Below are 20,198 nucleotides of genomic sequence, written 5' to 3' on the forward strand. Positions count from 1 at the left end.
GCAAATATCATGCATAATACTAAATATAAGGCCAAAAATTATGCATGATACAAAAATAAACCCAAATATAATGCAAAATCCTAAAGTCTTAATATAATATAAAATACTAAATATAAGCCCAATTATGATGTATCATACTAAAAAGAATGCCAAATATTATGTTTAATGAACTCATGAACTAGGTATCCCTTAATAGTTTACTTTTAAAACACAGTTACGCTATATGATGCCGAACAGAACAGTGAGCAGCGAGGCTGTCAGCGGTGAGATGTGTTCACCGGAGGTACAGGGCTTTGAGAGCATATTTAAAAACGAAAAAAAAAAAAAAAAAAAAAAAAAAAAAAAAAAAATTACTTATATTACAAAACAAATTTATTTGATTTTCAAACGGTTTTCTACATGTACATTAATAATTTGCAAAAAAAAGTGTTGACCTTTTAAAATAAATAAAAAGATAAATAAAAAAATAAATATGTATGCACATGCATAAATAAATAAATAAATACATAAATGTAATTTATTTGAATTTGCAATAAACAAACAAACAAACATTGAGCATATTTAAAAATTAAAAAAATGTACTTAATAAATTACAAGTAAAATTTTTTTTTGATTTCTAAATGTTTTTCTTCATGTAAATTAAACATTTACAAAAAAAGTTTTCACCTTTTCAAATAAATAGATAAGTAAATAAATAAATAAATGTAATTTAGAACTTAAAAGCTAGCTATTGTTTTTAGGTTTTGAATTTGCGATAAACAAACAAACAAACAAACAAACAAACTCCTCAAAAATCAGATAAAGTAAAATGCACCACAGCAAACCTGATGGGAAATACTTGCTGTATGACTGTAAATACGAGACAACGCAGCGTGGCATCGCAGAAGCTCTGCACAAACATTTGTAGTCTGTGCGCTCTTAGCCAAGCATCTAATTACAGCATCCACAGACTAAATGGCTCGACAGGAGGCTTTTTTGTGGAGGGCAAATGGAAAAACGCCTCAATGGAGCCATTTTTATTATTGCACTTAATTGCAAGCGCAGCTTGGGAGGCGCCGGGACTCGAGGAAGTGAAACTCTGAACAAAGAGCCTGACAGACACAGGAGAGGAATAAGAAGATTTCTGTGACTCATCCGTCCGTCCGACGGCTTCGGAGCGAGGCATGAAGTTTAAGATGCAGCAGATGCTGGTTTGGCGTGGTGAACAGCAGCGGTCTGAGCAGAGAGATGCCCTTTCAGACTCGCTCTTCTTTAAATATTAACAGCTGCTGCTGCTCAGTGTAGTTCAGCCGGCAAGATCAGTAATCGAGTCAGACATCAGCCGGAGAACATTCACATGCTGCGCTGCAGGACCATAGAGGAGCAGAACAACAAAATACAGCAGAAATACTGAGGTTTGAAGACCACATGCTTAGTATGAATGCTGATTAGGACTGGCTGATGAAGACTAAAAGCTTCATAATGAAAATAATAATAATAATAATAATAATAATAATAATAATAATAATAATAATAATAAAAGACAAAAATTTTTTTTTTTTTAGCTTTTTAATCATAATTAATGTTCTACAATTAAATGGGTGTTTTATGTTTTTCTTCAGCAGTTAGCAAATAAATAATCATCATCATTATTAATAATAATAAATGATAAAAAGTAAATATTTTAAACAGCAGTTAACATACAAATCAGTATGAAAAAAATGAAGCTCATATTTAGGACTTTTTTTCTATGCTAATTAAAAAAAATAAATACTTTTCTCTTTAATTAAAAAAATATTTTAATTCTAAATGTTTTTTTTTTCAACTTACAATAAACCATATTTTTAAAAGGTACCTTACAAAAGCAAATGATAAAAAAAATAGTACATTCATTTAACATACAACTAAAAATCTCCTGGGTAAATGTGCTCTAAAATAAAATAAAATTAAATAAAATAAATAAAATAAAATAAAATAAAATAAAATAAAATAAAATAAAATAAATGTAATTTTATTTGTAAATTTTAAATGTTTTTTTCCTTTATGCACTTCTAACATATTTATAAAAACGTGCTTAAAAATAAATTCATTAATAAATTTCATGTAAGTTCATTCCTTTAATGTACAGCTTAAAAAACTCTTATTTTAAATAAAAAAGAATAAAAAAGGCTAAATAAACACATTAAAACAAAAGAAAACAAAACAGGAGAACAAATGTTGGAAAGTAAAAATTGAGAGCATCAAATGCAGAAGAACATGACTATTTCTGTCTCTGAAATTGGCCTGAAGGGCGCAAACCAACCTCAGCGACGCTCAATTATCTCTCTCAGGTTCTCGAGGAGGCATTGCTGAAAGTTTCTGCTCCAGAGATGAGCGTTTGATGCTCTTCCGTGTCCCGTCGCTCCCTGTGGCCAATCAGGCCTGATTGCGGCTCTACAGGTTCACAGGATCAAAGCAGCATAAATTCCAGCTTCCTCTTCTCCAAAATCTCCGTCCTGAAAGCCCCGGGTGAAGCAGAGGAGTGAGGTTGTTCGTGGTGGTTCTTGTTAGGCGTCATCATCGGCGTAAACAATCGCGAGTCGCACAAACGTCTGATTGACAGCAACACCGAGGATCAAACGCCGCCGTGATCTCAGAGAAGTTTGATGCCGCGCGAGCTTTTCTACGACTGACAATTATCTCTGCGCAACAAACAGGAAGTGAGCAGCTTGTCATCATTAGCGGCGGTAGACAGGAGTCGTCTGCGAGAACAGAGCGAGATCGAGTCCCAGAGCAGGGAGGCTATATAAAGAGATGCCAGATACCAAAATAAAAATAAGAAATACATATATGGGAAATTCAAACATTTTTCTAAATGTGCATCATAAATAAATAAATAAAAAATATGTAAATTGCAAAAACAAAAATCCTAAAAGTTTAAAATAAATATTTATGTAAACTGCAAATATTTTCCATAGAAGTTTTAAATAAACAAATAAATAAATAAATAAATATTTATGTAACTTATAAATATTTTTGCTAGAAGTTTAAAATAAATGGATGGATGGATGGATAGATGATAGATATTTATGCAAATTGCAAATATTTATAGTTTTATAGTATACAGTTTATAAAATAAATATTTATGTAAATTGCAAATATTTTAATTAGTTGTTTATAATTTTTTTTTTTTTGATTTTTTTAATTAGTTAATTATTTTCTTAGATTTTTATAAGTTACATGTACCTTTAAAAAAATTAGGATGAATCTTTCTTAAAAATAAATATGCTTGAATACAAAAACAAAGTATTTTTAATTTCTACATTTTTAAACATATACATTAAGCATATTTACAATATATTTGTAAAATAAATATTGATAAATGACTAAATATTAAATACATTTCAAATATATATCTACATTTTTAAATAAATGAAAATAATTAATTTCTCTCGTTTATAATAATAATATAATATTTAATAAATATATTTTACTTATTTTAAATAAATATTAAAATATTAAATTTATTTTAACGTTGTATTGACATTTTTTAATTAATGCAGATTCTAAATATATTTCCTTCATGTTCATCATGAATAAATAAATACATACATACATCACTAGTGAATGAATGAATAATAAATTAATGAATAAATACGATTTCTAAATACATTTAATTGTAAACAATTAAAAACTGAATTTAAAAAGTCTCAAATACATGTACAGCGAACAAATTCTAGATGAATTTGAGCTTAATTAAACAAACAAACAAACAAACAAATTAACCAACATTTAGAATTTAATTTTTTATTTTATTTTATAGTTTTAACAATAGCACCAAACAGGAAGTGTGCAGTGTGTCATCATTAGCAGTGGCTAACAGGAATGGTGCAAGATCGAGTCCCAAAGCAGGAAGGCTGTATAAACAGATGGCGGATACTAAACAACAGTCTCGCGCTTTCACCGGGAAACGATAATGGATCGCGCGAATACACCGGCGACAGAGTCCATGCATCCTGCCAGATCTTAACACAGCTAAACAAGCGCATTATACACCGGGGAGCAGCTGAGCGCGTGGATGGGAATTGCTTTTGTTTATGAGAAGAGGAGAGTCATAATGCAGTGGGCAAATACAGCTGTGCGCGAGTAACACGCATCTAATCCAATCGCTGTCATCCGTCTGATCTTCATTACAACACAACTGAGAGAGAAGAGACTCAAGTCCAAGCGCTTCTCATTGTCATTCAGTAAACACCCATTAGAATACTATATTAAAAATCATTTCAGATAAAATCCAATAGGAATAGGAAAATTTCCCTTAAATGTAGTCAATATTTCTTCATGAAACATTCATACCTTTTAGCTCATTTTGCCTTGAGTAAATTTTTTTGAAATCTGAAGTTTTACAGTTTAGCTGAAAATAATGTGAAACATTATGAAAAATGTAAAATATGCAACTTAAAAAAATATAAAAATTGTACATATAAAATGTCAGTATTTTGTCCATTTACCATTATCTTTTTCGATGGCAACTTATTTAAGATAAATAATTTAAAAAAATTACAATTTAGATGAAAAATATTAAACTTATATAAGTCAATATTTCAATGTCATATTCATTCATTTTTACATTAAAATGTACATTAATGCAGTATTTTTATACCTCACATGGTATATGATGTGTCAACAAAAATGTGCAAAATTATGAAAATGTCAAATTAACTTAAAATAATATGAAACATTTTAAATATATTTATATACATCATTTTACAATTAATTACACAATGTATTTATAATTTTTATTTATTAAAAATAAATGTTGTTATTTATTCAGTAACAGTTAAATTTGAACTTAAATTTATTTTATTTTTAATTTTATATACATGTAAAATGTCAATATTTAATCAATTTTATCTTTCCTATGGTGTAATAATGATGTAATTAATTAATTAATTAATTAATTAAAAAATTAATTTTAAATTAAATAATATATATAATATAAAATAAATTTATGTATATAATATTTATATTGTGTAAGTAATTTAAAAAATATAGCCTACATTATATAATATAATACATTTAATATAATATAATATATTATATTATTAAACAATAGTTAAGAGATTGTATATAGTTTGTTTATTGTATATAATATTTTTTTTTTATATAATGTTTTTTGTTTAATTGTTTTTACATGTATGCCATAACAGTACGATATGCATATTACACAAATACTTGTAAAAAATCAGCTCCAAAACACAGTAGCGCCACAGTGCTAGCGGTCAGCCATGTGTGTAACTGGACTCCGTGTGCTCTGCTAACACGGGTCAGCGCTAATTACTGGCTCATATTGAGCGAACGCGGATCAGCCATAGACAGAGAGATTATTCGGAGAGGAGGATCAATAGACGGCCAGGGTTCGCTGGACCTTAAAGACGCGACACACCGGATGCTAAAACAGCAGGCTCAGCTCTGGTTTATATGCCGCGCGTCTCAATCGCAGACACACACTGAGGAAAGTCATGGCTTCCGGCGCACTAATGCTTTATAACGCACTTTTCCCCGCTGGACGCGTCGTTTCCACCGGAGAACAGCGGGGACGCTAATCAGCTGTGCTCTTTTACTCTAAATCACTCTTGGCAGGGCTTTAAGAGCACACTGTGGCTAATACCCACAATCCCCTGAGGCCGGGCATCCAATGCTCTGCTTCATCAGGTATGTGGAGAGAAACCTCTCATAACTGGACCACAAATACTACGTCAAAGAGTCTTACAAGTTTAAAGACTTTTTTAAAGAATTTAATATCTGAAGTTTATTGATTTGGCATCTTTATGCTAGTTCAAGCTGCTTTTGACACGACAATCGGAAGTTGCATTGAATTAAACTGTTATGTTTTACAATAAGAAATAATTTTTTTGTTGTTGTTGTTGTATTTTCCTGTCAAATAACAGAGTTCCTTTGGAATTCTTCAGCTTTTAATAACTGCAGGGTTCTCCGGTAGTGGGCGGAGCTAATGCGCAAACGGCAATCTCATTGGCTGATACTCACTTATTATCGTCCCTGTTTTGATTTCAGCAAATCAATTCGAGCGGATGCAGACAGCGTGATTAATATTCACGACTCCAGCAGCTCATTAATTGTTAGCACATTCTATATTGTTATTAGTAGTACAATTCGTAGTAGTATTGCTATCTTATAGCAAATACTTTCATACAGGTTATTCTAATTACTGAAGTTCTATCATTCACGATGCTCATTTGTAAATAGATTTAAAACTAAGCTAATATTTTTTATTGTGAAAATTTTTTTTTTTTTAATTGATGTTGTTTTTTTGTGTTGTTTATTCAGAATAATTTGTAATGATTTTTTTTTTTTTTTATGTTGTTGCTTTGTAAAATTATATTTATATTAATATAAAATTGTACAATTTAAAATCATGCAAATAAATGTACTTTATTTGTTATAATAAAATTGTACAATTTAAAATCATGCAAATAAATGTACTTTATTTGTTATAATAATTTAATGTAGCAATGCTATATATCTTATTAAGGATTATATTTTTAATAACTACCGGTGTATTCCCACATATCTATGTTCACAAGCCAATTAATGCACGCTGCGATTATACGTTTATGCTCTGCGCTTGTCATTGACGTAATTTCCATCCTTAATGTCAAAGTAATCTGTGAAATTCAGCCCAACACTACGGATGAGCTTTATCACACCTAGGCCCTGCATATAGGTCCGTTCAGTTTTATGAGTTATTGGAATGTCAGTGGACAAAGGGAAAAGATTCTAATTATTTACTGATTAAATTAATTAATAACTTGTAACATTAATTATTAGTATATTTTATTATTATAGTAAATTCAATTAAACATGCAAATAAAACTATATTAGAATATTTTTAACCGCCGTATTCCAAAGACACCACACACACACATCCACACACTACCATCAGCAACACAAACCATACAACTTTTGTTTAGTGTATTTATGACATTAATTGCATTTATAGCATGTTATATATATATTATATTATTATAAACAATGATTTGTAATTTTACAATGTCAGTGGACAAGGCCGAAGTAGTGCTTATTATTATTAAAAATGATGTAATTAAATGTCAGTGGAAAAGGCAAAGTGAGGGGGAGATACTTGCAGAAAGAAAGAAAGAGCTGTAGGTAAAGGAACAGAGATGGGCTGATTTGTTTACTGCAGCCTGTGTCAAATCTGTGAGCCACAGAAACGTACGAGACGGTGAGATTTCTTCAGAACAGATGAGTCATGAATCGAACTCGGCTGTGTGGATCCACAAAGTGCTGAGTGTCTCTGATCAGAGGCAGCGACACTTCAAACCAGACGCCGAGAGAGAAAGGTGACATTAAGATTCCTCAAGCTGTGCTTGAGTGGGACAAACGAGACGGGGTCGAATTTGGAAATGGCAGTGTGAAAGCTGTGATTAAAAAAATGGCTAATAAAAGGGGTTCGGCGGCGAGCGCCGGGGTCAGAACAGTCCAATTAAAACCGTGCGAGGAGCGGCAGAACAAACGCGGCTTGTCCTGCAGGGTAGTGGCCAATTAAACGAGTCTGATCAAACGGCATGGGCTGCGGTGAGATCATCCTCTCTGGCGCTCTGCAGTGCTAACGAGTTCCTGCGCCCAGAGTTTGAAGGAGGAAGGGTCACAGCTCAAACTCTGGAAGCGAAGGATGAGATTAGAGATGAGAAGAGGTGAAGAAAGCAAGGCAAACTGACGAAGAGAAAAGAATACTGTCTACTTAGGCTTCTACCTTCTAATAAAGCACTGATTTAGAACATTCTTCATAGGCAGCAATTCAAATGCAGCTCCTCACACAAGAGACCCAACACCAAATTGACTACAATTGAGTTTTCCATTACCATGCTACTACGCTAACGGCACAGCACAATAATAATTATCAAAATACATAGCACACATAATTATGAGGTAAAATAATGTACTTCTAACCCTAGGCCTAACTGCTTTGCATCAATTTTATCTATCCACAAAAGAGTTTCCTGCTAACATTTTGCTAAGCTAACAGCACAACACTCTAATAAGCATCAAAATACATAGCACACTCAATTATGTCAAAAATACTGCACTTGTAACCATAAAACTTAATGCTTTGCATCAATTTTATCCATCCACAAAAAGATGATATGAGTTTCCTGCTTAACAAAGCTAAGCTAACAGCACAACACTCTAATAAGCATCAAAATACATAGAACACACAATTATTAGCTTAAATAGTGCACTTGTAGCCTTAAACCTAACTATTTGTAATAATTTTATCAATCCACAACAGATAACACAAGTTTTTACCAACATGTTGCTAAGCTAACAGCACAAGACTCTAATAAGCATAGAAATACAGAGTAGAAGTAACATATTAGGTAAAATTGTTAGGTTGTATAGTGTAAACCTAGCATTTTTTTTTTTCAGTTTTATCAATCCACAACAGATTGCAAGAAATTTTCGCTAACAGGTTGCTAAGCTAACAGCACAACACTCTGCTAAGCACAAAAATACATACAGTATTAGCTAAAATAGTGCATTGTAACCCTAGGCCTAAATGCTTTGCATCAATTTTATCCATCCACAAAAGATGGCACGAGTTTCCTGCTATCTAAGCTAAGCTAACAGCACAACACTCTAATAAGCATCAAAATATATAGCACACACAATTATGTGGTAAAGTAAAGCCCTTACAGCCTTTAACCTAACAGATTACAAGAGTTTTTGGCTAAAATGTTGCTAAGCTAGCAGCTCAACATTCCAATAAGCTTAAAAACACCTACAAACAAATATTAGGTATGCACTTGTAACTCTAAACCTAGCATTTTTCTGTTATATCAATCCATTTATTTGCTATCTTGTATGGACTTTTTTTCCCCACTGAGCCTGATGCAATGCATTCTGGAATTGCCTTAACCACAAAATATAGCGTGCGCTACAGCTACAACTAGGCAACTTTTACAAAAGCCTTCACATCTGGAGTTAGCCTACGACACCGTCTAAAAAAACTGAAGGTTTTGGGATATTGGTAATGTTTTGGTGTTTTGGTATGGTGGTTTGAGATTTCGGGTTTGCACGATCCCAAACCCATGGCTGTGCGGTCCAGCATTCCTGCTCTGATCTTTTGTTGGCCAGCACTCTTGAACACAGCGCTCTCACAGCGTGTCCAGGGGCAAGCTAAGGCCAGACACACCTGAATGTGTAAAGAAGCGTGCAAGCGTCTGACACCTCGCAGGAAGCGAGCAGATGGCGAAACCTGGGCAGCTGTTGGTGTTGGATTCTATGAAGTGCTAGCTCTGGGTCGCTGGTGGACAAGACTGCCAGGAAGGGCTGAAAGCCAGGGTCAGAATGAAAAGAAAAACAGCGAGGCTACAAGAGAAGAAAGCGGAGGAGGGGAAGCGAGGGTTCGCCACCCGTAGTGACACAGAAGAGAAGCAGCAGCGATGGTTGCAGGTGTCTTCGCCTCGGTTTTCTCCGAGACTCCTCCAAGGACTCTCAGAGGACTCTGCAACATGGTGGAAAAGCAGATGGCACATCTTAAGCATTCTGCTCACCATTCTTGTGGGCAGCCAGAAGGCAGCTAAAAACAAACCTAAGCCCCTGGAAAGAGCACCGGCAGATTTACAGCAAAGCCTTCCTGTGTTTTCTCTGCCTCCGGAGGGCAGACACACCCTGAAGACGGCAAGGTGACTGGGTACTTAATGAAGTCACCAGCTTCAATAGCTGGCCAGGGACAAAATGAAAGAAGAGCCCACTGGAGACCACAAATTACAGCTGCAATGGTGGACAGTTTAACTGATTTTGATTGATGTCCACGCAGAAGTTCTGGAGCAGAGGCGCTCTCCTCTGGGAGTGTGCGGACACATGTGTCGTCCTTTGTACGTGTGTGTGTTGGGCTTGCTCTTCTGATAAGGTTCGATGTAAATGCTGGCCCACAGCAGATGGGGATGAGCGAGAGTGAAGGGGGGAGCAGCCGTTTTTTTCCCCCCTAGTGCTACCGCCTGTGTTCCTTCCTGAGCCGCATGGGTCTTGCCAAAGCCAGGATTTTCATGTAAAACTGGGCTGCCTACAAAAACCCTCAGCTTGGGTTCGGGCCCAGGAAGAAGCCTGCAAGCTGCCTGCTCCAGCGCTCGGCATTGACAAGGCAGATGGCTAGACGTCAGCACATGGGGAACAAACGGATAACTTGATGCCGAGGACGACAGAGGTTCTGCGATTGGCAAGGAGGGATTTCTGCGACAGTAAGACTGGGTCACATTCAAGTTAACCAGAGAACGCTGGTCAGTTTCTTCAAGGGTTTGCTGAAATGGTCCTGTAGGGCAGTCTATCTCAACTCCAGTCTTGGGGACCACCTCAACATTCTGGGAGGTTGGTCCCGAGGACTGGAAGAGGATACACACTTAAAGCAAGGGGATCGAATTAAACACACCTAAACCAACTACTCAAGGTCTTCAGGATCACTACACTCTCAGAAAAAAAGGTACAAAAGCTGATACTGGAATGGTACCCTAATAAAAGGTATTATATGTACCATTTAGATACAGATATGTACCTTTAAGGTACTCATATGCACCTTTTGGGAGTAAGTAAGGTAAAACGGTGTACCTGTTAAAAGGGTACCATTGTAGATTTTGCAGTGTAGAAATCTCCAGGCAGATGAACTTTACAGGACAGTGGCCCTCTACGGCCAGGATTGGAAACCACTGACTTTAAGGGATAGTTCTCCAAAAAAAATTGTTGACCCATTTGACTTTAGTCTTACCTCTAATGATTGACAGCTTAGCTTGGACACTGATTTCGCCTTCGCTGTTCTCAGCCACACACTCATAGATGTTCTCGTCTCGAGGCGCCCGGAGAGGCTGGATCCTTAGGACGGCCCCCGCACCTTCGTCAAACTCTATTGTCTGTGTAAGAGGAAAGAGAGTCGGTATATTACACTGAAATGGTGAAATGTCATTAACACAGTTGCCTGGTAGTTAAAAATCTGGCCTGAAGAGATAACACATGTGAATTCAATCCTAGAATTGATAGTTACCCATCCCAATTATCTCGAGTGCAAGGCACTTAATTCCTAGTTGGTCAAGGGGGAACGGTCTTGTTAAATGACAAGTAACTTCCCTACTGCAAAGTTTTGGATTGATCAACCGCCATCCCCAACTTTTGACCCTTAACCCTAACCCTTTTCATGTTTACATCAATTAATTCTGATAAAAATTGTTGTGCTCCTATTTTAAGGCGCCAAAATGTCCTGCAACGTCTAGATGTTGCTGTGAGCTCAAATTATGCAAGAGAGTTAATTAGGCTCCTGCGGTGCTTTTGCATTTGATGTCATTGTAGCGAAACAGTCGCTAGAATCAATAGGGAATGACAAAGAGGAACGAGGCTCTTTGTAAGCCAGTGGCAAAACTCTCTTTCGTTTTTTGGGGGGCGAGTTTGCAAGGCTACAGTAATGAGAAGCAGCCTAGTGATGGCACACTGTCCTAAGTGTGTGCAGATCAATATCAAAGCAAAGCCTTCAGGGAAACGAATTAATTCAAACCCCTCACAAAATGACTTTTAAATGTAACCAAGATGCTAATGTGAGCGTACTCTTGGGTTCACGCTGACGAGTGAATCGGATCCATCAATGTGTTTTTGTGTTGATCTTTTTTTTTTTTTGAGGGAAGTTTTTCATCTTGGTTGAATAGTGACAGCGTGGTTAAATGCGGAGCTAGTTTTAATTAGGATACACTAAACATTGATCAACACTACAGCTGCCAGCTGTGTTATGACAAAAGAACACAGCAAACAAGAAAAGAATATAAGACACAGGCTAAAACCCACAGAAGCTAGGATATGTATGCTACATAAACACTTGAAATTGAACCAAAAAAACAGTTCCAGATGGCATTTTGTGAGAAATAGCACAGAAACCGCTGATTATTCAACTGATATACTGAATACGTGCTAGCGTGCCAAGTCTCACCTCAATGCGTTGAGAGTTCACCCTCTTTCCTTTCTTATTCCAGGTTACTCTTGGCTTGGGGTCACCTGTGGCTTGGCATACGAAGGATACGACACCTCCGGAGACGCCGATCATGTCGACAGGTACTTTTGTGAACCTGGGTGGAGCTAAAGAAAAAAAAACATTTAAGATTAGCATTTAGCTGTTTTGGCACCAAAACACCTTACATTCTGGAAGTCTGGTCAAAAGAGTCAAGAAAGAGATAATGACAGCTGATATCACTTCCTGTTCAGACTGGAAATGCAAACTCACATTGTGGGAAAATAGCCTCTTGCAGTGATTTCTGCTGTGAATTTAGCGTATCATACATTCAACGTAGACATAAAATGTTCACTATATACTGCTGAAATGGTAAGAGTAGCATGCTGCTAGCAAGCTATAGTGAACAGTGAGTGCAGGTAAAGTGAAGCTAACCCAATTCGTCACAAGGCCACTGTAACAGCAAATCAATTAAATTAAATTACCGAGTGATTGAACACACACCCACACACACACGCAATTTAACAGTTATTCGCAGCGCATTTGACCGTAAAATAGCAAGTGAGGGGACTACAACTGGAGTGGGCTAGTGACCCGTTCTGCTACGATAGAGATGTCGACAAGAAACGGGGGCCGCTGTGTGTCGGCGTAAATGGAAAGTGGCTGTTTTTTAGCACGCTGGTAATTACACCACAGACAATGTGCACGTTGACGCCACCTTGAATAATTTATTGGCCAATGAATAGTAAAGTACCTGCTAGTCTGCCTTGATTTGAAAGCCCCTTTGGCAGGTGAAGCATCCCAAACCCTACGCACGTTTCCTGCAAGACATGCCAGCTGTAAGCTAACGACATGCAGGACTGACAGTCGCTGACGATAGATCGTGACATAGCTATTCCAGCTTCTGGAGAGCAGGAGCTGTCATCTTTTTTATTTTTCTACCATTACTGCATGTTCTTTGTGGATTATGCTACTTTTGGAAAATAAGAAACTGTCTTTTTTTTTCTTTCCTCAGAACTCGGCACAGTTTGTTCTCGGCTCATCAAATTATCATGCTGTCTACCTTGACTCTTCTCGGCGGGCCTCCGCTGGTGCTTGCTTTTTTCTCTCCGCGGGGCAGTAGGTCAAGCTTGACACAACAAGACATGAGAAGAGGCTCTCTAGGGGGAACAAGCTAAAATCCAGAAAGCGCACAGATATGAGGAGATGATCAAACGGTCAGGCAAGCACGGCAAATTAATTATTAACCGCCCGTGGGCAGGCAGGCGAGCCCCTGAATCTCCGGGTGCGGATAAACACACTTGAAGCGAAGTTCCAAAGAGTGGAGAGGATGAAGCCCGAGGACTTTCTGCTTCATTCTGAAGTCATTCTGAACACAAACGCACACAGGTTCGCCACTTAAGTTAGTATGAGTCATAATTGTTTGTTAGAGCAAAAACAAGACATCAAAAACACCATGGTTCTTTGAACTGTGAGCCCGGTGGAACAGCTCCGGTGAGATTTTCAGCATGTCCTTCTGACATTTCAGGAAAAAATGAAATAATTGTATTTTTATCATTTTATTTTAATACTTTTTATTATTCTAATTTAAAGGATTTACTGCATTGTGACATTGTTTTCATGACATTTCCCAACCATTACAGTATCATAAGAAAGGAAAATCACTATTGAGAATTATACAATAATTGCAAAAACAACCTCAGAAGTAAAACATCTGTACAAGAATACAGTATTTTTTGGGAGGTAATAAAAAAAGATTCGGGGGTAATTAAAATTGGCTCCTTAATTTTGATATTATTGAAATAATAAAAAATAAATGAAATTATAAAAAGTAAAAGGTTATAAAATAATATAGAAATAATAATACGATATAAATAATTACATTTATAAAAAACTTTATAAAATGTAAAAATGCATTGCATTATTTATTATAGGTATGTAAGAATAATCATGTGAATAATCTTTGTGATTTAACTTTACAGTATAGAATCAGAAAGTATAACGTATGTATGACAGAGCATGCAAAAATCTACTATTGGCATAAAAGATAGATCTAAATTGCTCACTCTTTCGGCCCTGGCTTTGCATCTTCACACTGTTAACACTAAATTGAATGGCCAAAGCAAGAAAATGGGCAAAAGTCCTCAATCAATCATTTAAACAAGAGTTGAGTAGGGCTAAAATGTGAAGGGTTACAGATCGACTTCAAGACGAAGGACAGAAAAAGCAGCTGTGAGTGATGGACTGAGGTTGTAGTTGAACCTCTGTTGTGTACTGTATGTATCCCGAGGTCACACATTCCCGCCGGCAGCGTATCGCCGCTTCACCCGTGACCATCAGCGGCCATACGCAACGGTCTGCAGTGCGCTCGTATATGGATTTTCTGACAGCTGCGTCTGACGAGAGCTCGCGAGTGTAATAGAGAAGCTCTGACGAGCCGCGCTACTTCACGAGACAGAGGATCACTCGCACAATTAACCTTTCCACTCACCGACACTCACTTCTGCAGGTGTTTACAGTACACACCACGCTATGAAGGAGAAACAATACCAAATTAAGCAGCTTTTCATCTTCCTGACGGCACAGACATGCACAGATGTGTCGAACAAACGGCGAGTATATGCATATGGTATAATAAAGCAATAACTGATTGCCGGTTACAGGTGTATATGAGGACAACAAAAGCGGCTCATACAATCAGATTTAAAGCTGTAATTATTTCTTTTAGGGCAATCAAAAAAAAAAAAAAAAATAAATAAATAAAGAATTTTATATATATATATATATATATATATCTATATATATAGAATTATATATATATATATATATATATATATATATATATATATATATATATATATTTATTTTTTAAATTATTAAATTAAAATAAACTATTTAAATTATTTATTGTACATTTTATTTTATTATATTATTTTTATTATTTTATTATTATACTTCATTATAGCTTATTATTTGTTTATTAATACATGAAAATAAGTAATAATTATCTAATAATACATAGTTTATTAAAACTAAAATATTTATAAAATATTTATAATAGATAATTATTTAATTATAATAGAGTAGGCAACTTTTTACTTAAATCTGTACTTTTTTCATTAAAAAAAACTCAATATTATAAAATATAACATTATTCATATATAATCAATATGAATTATAATACTAATACACACATATATGCTAAAAAAAAATATTAAATTATAATAAAATATTCAAATAGCAGGTAACCTTTTCATAAAAACATATTAAAACAAAATATCAATATTTTACATTTAATATTGCTAAAAAAGAAATCATAAACATAAAGTGTTTTTTGGTAATTTTTTATATCTGCCACTTATTGATTTATTAATTTTTAGGAAAATAATATAGATGTTAAATATCTACCAAAACATGAACATAAACAATAATACCACAACATATACATATATTATTAATATTCATCTTATGGCAGATATGTTATCAATAATTTATCACGACTGAAGGGAAAACATCCTTGTCGTTGTCCACATGCATTATTCTTTTTTAGACAGTTTTTCTCACATTAACAGCTGCAGGACTTTCGAAACGCTTCCAATAACATGTTTCTGCTGCCTCCATTTGGAGAGACTCCTATAATAGGAGGCTCGGGGTGACAGACGCGGTTAGATGACTAACACCATAATCAACGGAGGAAAAAAAAAACCTTTCGGGGCTTATATTTTAAAAAAAGAGCTCCATTATGATGGGAATTAGAAAAATGCAGGCACAAAAATGGCAGCCCATCAGCGGCGTTTAGGAAAGGGGAGAGAGCATCACTTGTCGCCCATCTTGTTTTAAAAGAGCCACCTTTCAACCACTGATTGAGGCTTATCCAAAAGGGTAAAGAGGAACATTTTGGTATCACACACACTTTAGCTCTGAAAGAGCCAATTACGGGGGATCCCGGTGCCAGATAATGTCCTGAGTGGCTGTAATTTGAGAAATCAATGTGAGCAACATCTGCGATGTTTACGCACTAAACCAACATCTACATACAAGTCAAGCACCTGCTCTTATGATAACAAGACTGGGGTTTTGAACATGATCGTATACCCCAACGAGCTCCTTACCATCATCTTCATATGTACAGCAACCTCAAAAAAACAAAAGAGGGATTTGTTGAGGGATAGTTCAGACAAAAATCAACATTTTCTGTTCATGCACTCACCCTCAGGCCATGCAAGATGACTTTGAAACAGTAAAGAATATTATCAGCTGAAACCGTGATTATTGGTGATTCATATAATGCAAGTCAATGGCTATCTGTTTTAAAGAAATTAAAATAAGAGTATACAGAAAACTCAAAAAGAGTCCCCATGGCTCCGGACAATATATTAAGGTCTTATGAAGCAAAACGATCAGTCTGTGCAAGAAACTGAACATTGCTTACAACATTATTACCTGATTATTTTCTGTGAACTGATTCTTTTGGACAGTTCGATTCAATGAACTGATTCAATTCACTAGTTTGTTTACATAATCCACGTAAACAATGCAAAGACAATGTATACTCAATAATGTCATTAAAGCACCCAATAATGATGTGAAATGTGGATGTTTTACATGTCTAAAGCATATAAAGAGAATCAACTAGTCTTCAACTCACCTTTATACATAAACCATGAGAACCCATAAAATGTTCATTTGACCCCTTCATTCAAGTGTTCGGTTCATGCATATCAGCGGCTTTTTGTCTGTTTCACTTCATAAGACCTCAACATGTTGTCAGGAGCCATGGGAATTAATTTTGTGTTGCCTGCGAGTGCTTTTTTGACTCTCAGAGTGCCGGCACCCATTGACTTGCATTTTATGAATCACCAAGGAGCACAGTTTCAGCTAAAATCTGCTTTACTGTTCTACCAAATTAAAAAAATAAATAAATAAATAAACACCCTACACCGTGGGTGGCTTGAGGGTTAGTAATTTAACTGCAAGTTTTCAATTTCGGCTGAACGATCCCTTTAACCCTTAAATGGATACCTCGGGTTTTTAGCGACCCAGGACGTCATTCATTGCTCTTTCCCTCCTTCATTTTTTAAAGTTAGACATCAGCTTTCTTAGTCCTGCGTGTGGGACCGGGGCGAGAGGAAAAGGACTGTCTCAGGTTTAGCTTCGGCTGCTTGAACACAGAGATTTGTGGCCGTGTGCTCGACTGGTTCTCATATGGTCTCAGCGGGCCTCCCAATTGGACTTTTTCTCTCTCTCTGGCCGCATGAAACCAACATGCCTATCAATCAACAGATCTGACTTCAGACCGGGCCATTGCTATGGAAACACGCAGACCGGGTGTTTCTCTTTCACCGGATAATCGACCGCTGCGAGCGGGAACGATAAAAGGACAGAAAAAATGATATATATCTAGTTATATGGGGTAATGCAAATCATAACTCAAAAATACAGTTGTGGAGCATCTGTGAGCTACTAAATGGAGATTTCTAAACAGATGGCGGTAAAGGTCATATGTGGTTTTTGTGCAGATGTTTTCGTGAGGTCATCATTAGTGCAAAGCGGGTCGCTTAGATCTTATACTGCAGAGCACGACAACCACATTTGGGCAAAACTCACCGGTGTCTATGATATAATAATTTTTCAGGCTTGAAAATAAGTAAATAAATAAATATTTGATTAAATAAAGCCTAAACAACATCTCAGTTGTTTCTCATAGGCCGAATGAGCTCATTTGTTTTACAAAACAAAATATATTATTTTTCTTTTTATTAAAATTTAAAATCACTATTATCATTAACTTATTAGAATTTAATCAGCAAAAACAAAAATAAATAAATATTTGAATGTGATTAATATTAATTACTTTCTCTTTTATTTGGGGAAAAAATTAAATAATAATGATTATTATTATTCTCAGCTTATTAGAATTTTAAATAATAATAATAATAAAATCTCTTAAACATCTCAATTATTTCTCCTAGGCAATAATGAGAATTAAGCGTATAGCAAATGAAGACATTAGGCTTTTCAGACTTTTCTCCTAAATTCTGTAAATAAATAAAAATGTATAATAAAAATAAATGATTATAAAAGATAATGATTGTTCTAAGATTGTTTTATTATTGTAGTTTTTTTCTTCTAAGATTTGTTTTTCTAAAAATAAATCAAAGTTTATAGTAGTGGTAGTAGTAGTAATATTATAATTATAAATGTCCCCAGTTGTAAGTCACTTTAGAAAAAAAGCATCTGTTAAATGAATAAATGTAATAATTTATTAAAATTGGCTCATCTGAATTAAACAACATTATTAATAAAAAAAAAAAAAACTATTTCTCATAGAGAGCAATGAGATTAAATAATCTAGGGTTAAATATTAACAAAACTACAACAATAAATAAAAAAAAATTGTCAGCTTGTAATATATAACTATATAATTTTAGGATAAAAGCTCATAAATATACTCTTATGTATGCGAGCTATCAACAACAGGAAGTCACTGTGCTATTCTTCCCACAATCCTCCTGCCATATTACTACAATTACCACTGATTATGATACTCCAAGCTGACCCCAAAAGAGGCCCTTGTTTCTGGATAAGAAAATCTTTAGCAGGTGTGGGGTAAGCAAGTCAAGGTCTACCGAGAGTTTAGGAAATTAAGTTTAACAATAAGGCCAATTTTACAACGGCCGGGCCACTGAGACGAGGAGGAAATTGCAACAATCTAATGTGATTTGCAGCATCCTCGGGTGATTGCTACTTGTTGACAGGCCTCCTAAAACGGACACCTGCGAACGCTCGAGGGTTAAATCCTCGGAGTGGACGGCGCGGGCCGTGAGAATCTCAAATGAGCGTTTAGAGTCATTTACAAAGATTAGATCACGATAAAGCTGTACAAGATGGATTTGAAGGGGAAAAAAACAAGCTGGATATACACTAAAGCCCAAATGAAGGTGAATAAACATCTCACTATGGATGAAACATGTCGCTAGCCGAGAAAAAGACAACACAAACAACATCATTATGTCAGGCAGGCTTGAATTCAATGGCTGACCGCTTTTAATTGTAGCCGTGACATCAATTATGCAAATGAGAACAATAAACAAACTAACTCGAGCGTCACTAGATCAAATAAACAAACAAAATCATCAAATATTGGCTTCAGCACATGTAATACATGTAATCAAAGCCCACTTGGGTATCCGTAAACTATTAATTCCTTCTCATACAGTTTTCGAATTTGCTTGTGGAGTCAAAAAAGAAAGTGTCTTTTTAATCTATCGATGCAAGGGCTGATGGGACTTGAGTAAAGGGCTCAGCCAGTGATGTGGGATCACGAAGGTGACATGCAATAATCATTTTTGACATTCAGTAAATCCGAGCCTGCTAATCTGCTTCATGATTAATCTGGGCTGCCCAGGAAAGTGTGTGTGTGTGTGTGTGTGTGTGTGTGTGTGTGTGTGTATAGCAGGTGGAGGTCATCCACCGAGGCGCCATCTGCTGGTCAAATTAACTACTGGAGAACTTTAAAAAGATCAAAAGACTGTTATTTACTCACACTTGTGTTGTTCCAAACATGTATGACTTACTTTCTTCTGTAGAACATAAAAGAAGATATTCTGATGAATGTTTAAGCTGCTCTTTTCCATATAATGAAAGCATATAGTGATCAGCTCCAAAAAAGTGCCGTTACGTTAGTCCATACAATGTTTGCATCATATTACAAGTCTCCCAAACTCTACGATAGATTTAAGCAAAAAATTTGGTCCTTAACATAGTAAATCTGAAATCTCATTTGTACTTCCACATATTTGAACTTGACATGAATCTTTAATTATGACATTATTTGCTTTAAAAAAGAAAAACATACGTTTTGGCTTATTTTCCAAGACCTGAAACACATCTCACAAGTCATAGGGACAACATGACAAATGGCAGAAGTCCTCACATTTAACATGTGTATTATGGCAAAACAACATGTTTAATTACGTCTTTAATACACATATTGCATACAAAGACTTGAAATATATCGCACAAATCATATGGCCAACTTTTCAATGCCTTTTTGCCGATTCTTGACCTTGGCATGCCCTGATGACAATTCTTGGAAAGGAGCAGCATGAACATTTGTTGAAACATCTCTTTTGGTGATCCACGAAACAAAAAAAAGTCTTATGGATTTTGGAACATCAACATATGACTTTCGCACTATATTCCAAGTCTCAGA

The 20,198-nt window shown here is 35.5% G+C and overlaps 1 protein-coding gene across 39 annotated transcripts in view; it reads right to left on the minus strand.

Moving 5' to 3' along the window:
- Window positions 1–20,198, minus strand: part of ptprsa (protein tyrosine phosphatase receptor type Sa) — a 204,921-nt gene that overhangs the window by 93,921 nt on the left and 90,802 nt on the right. For all 39 annotated transcript variants that reach the window (XM_042749806.1, XM_042749804.1, XM_042749811.1 and 36 more), the window contains 2 exons: window positions 11,966–12,111; window positions 10,763–10,904 (listed from right to left, as the gene is read on the minus strand). In XM_042749806.1, the coding sequence (XP_042605740.1) occupies window positions 10,763–10,904; window positions 11,966–12,111 (288 nt within the window). The remainder of the gene's footprint in view (window positions 1–10,762; window positions 10,905–11,965; window positions 12,112–20,198) is intronic.

The sequence above is a fragment of the Cyprinus carpio genome, chromosome B22, assembly GCF_018340385.1.
Source record: "Cyprinus carpio isolate SPL01 chromosome B22, ASM1834038v1, whole genome shotgun sequence".
NCBI lineage: Eukaryota > Metazoa > Chordata > Actinopteri > Cypriniformes > Cyprinidae > Cyprinus > Cyprinus carpio.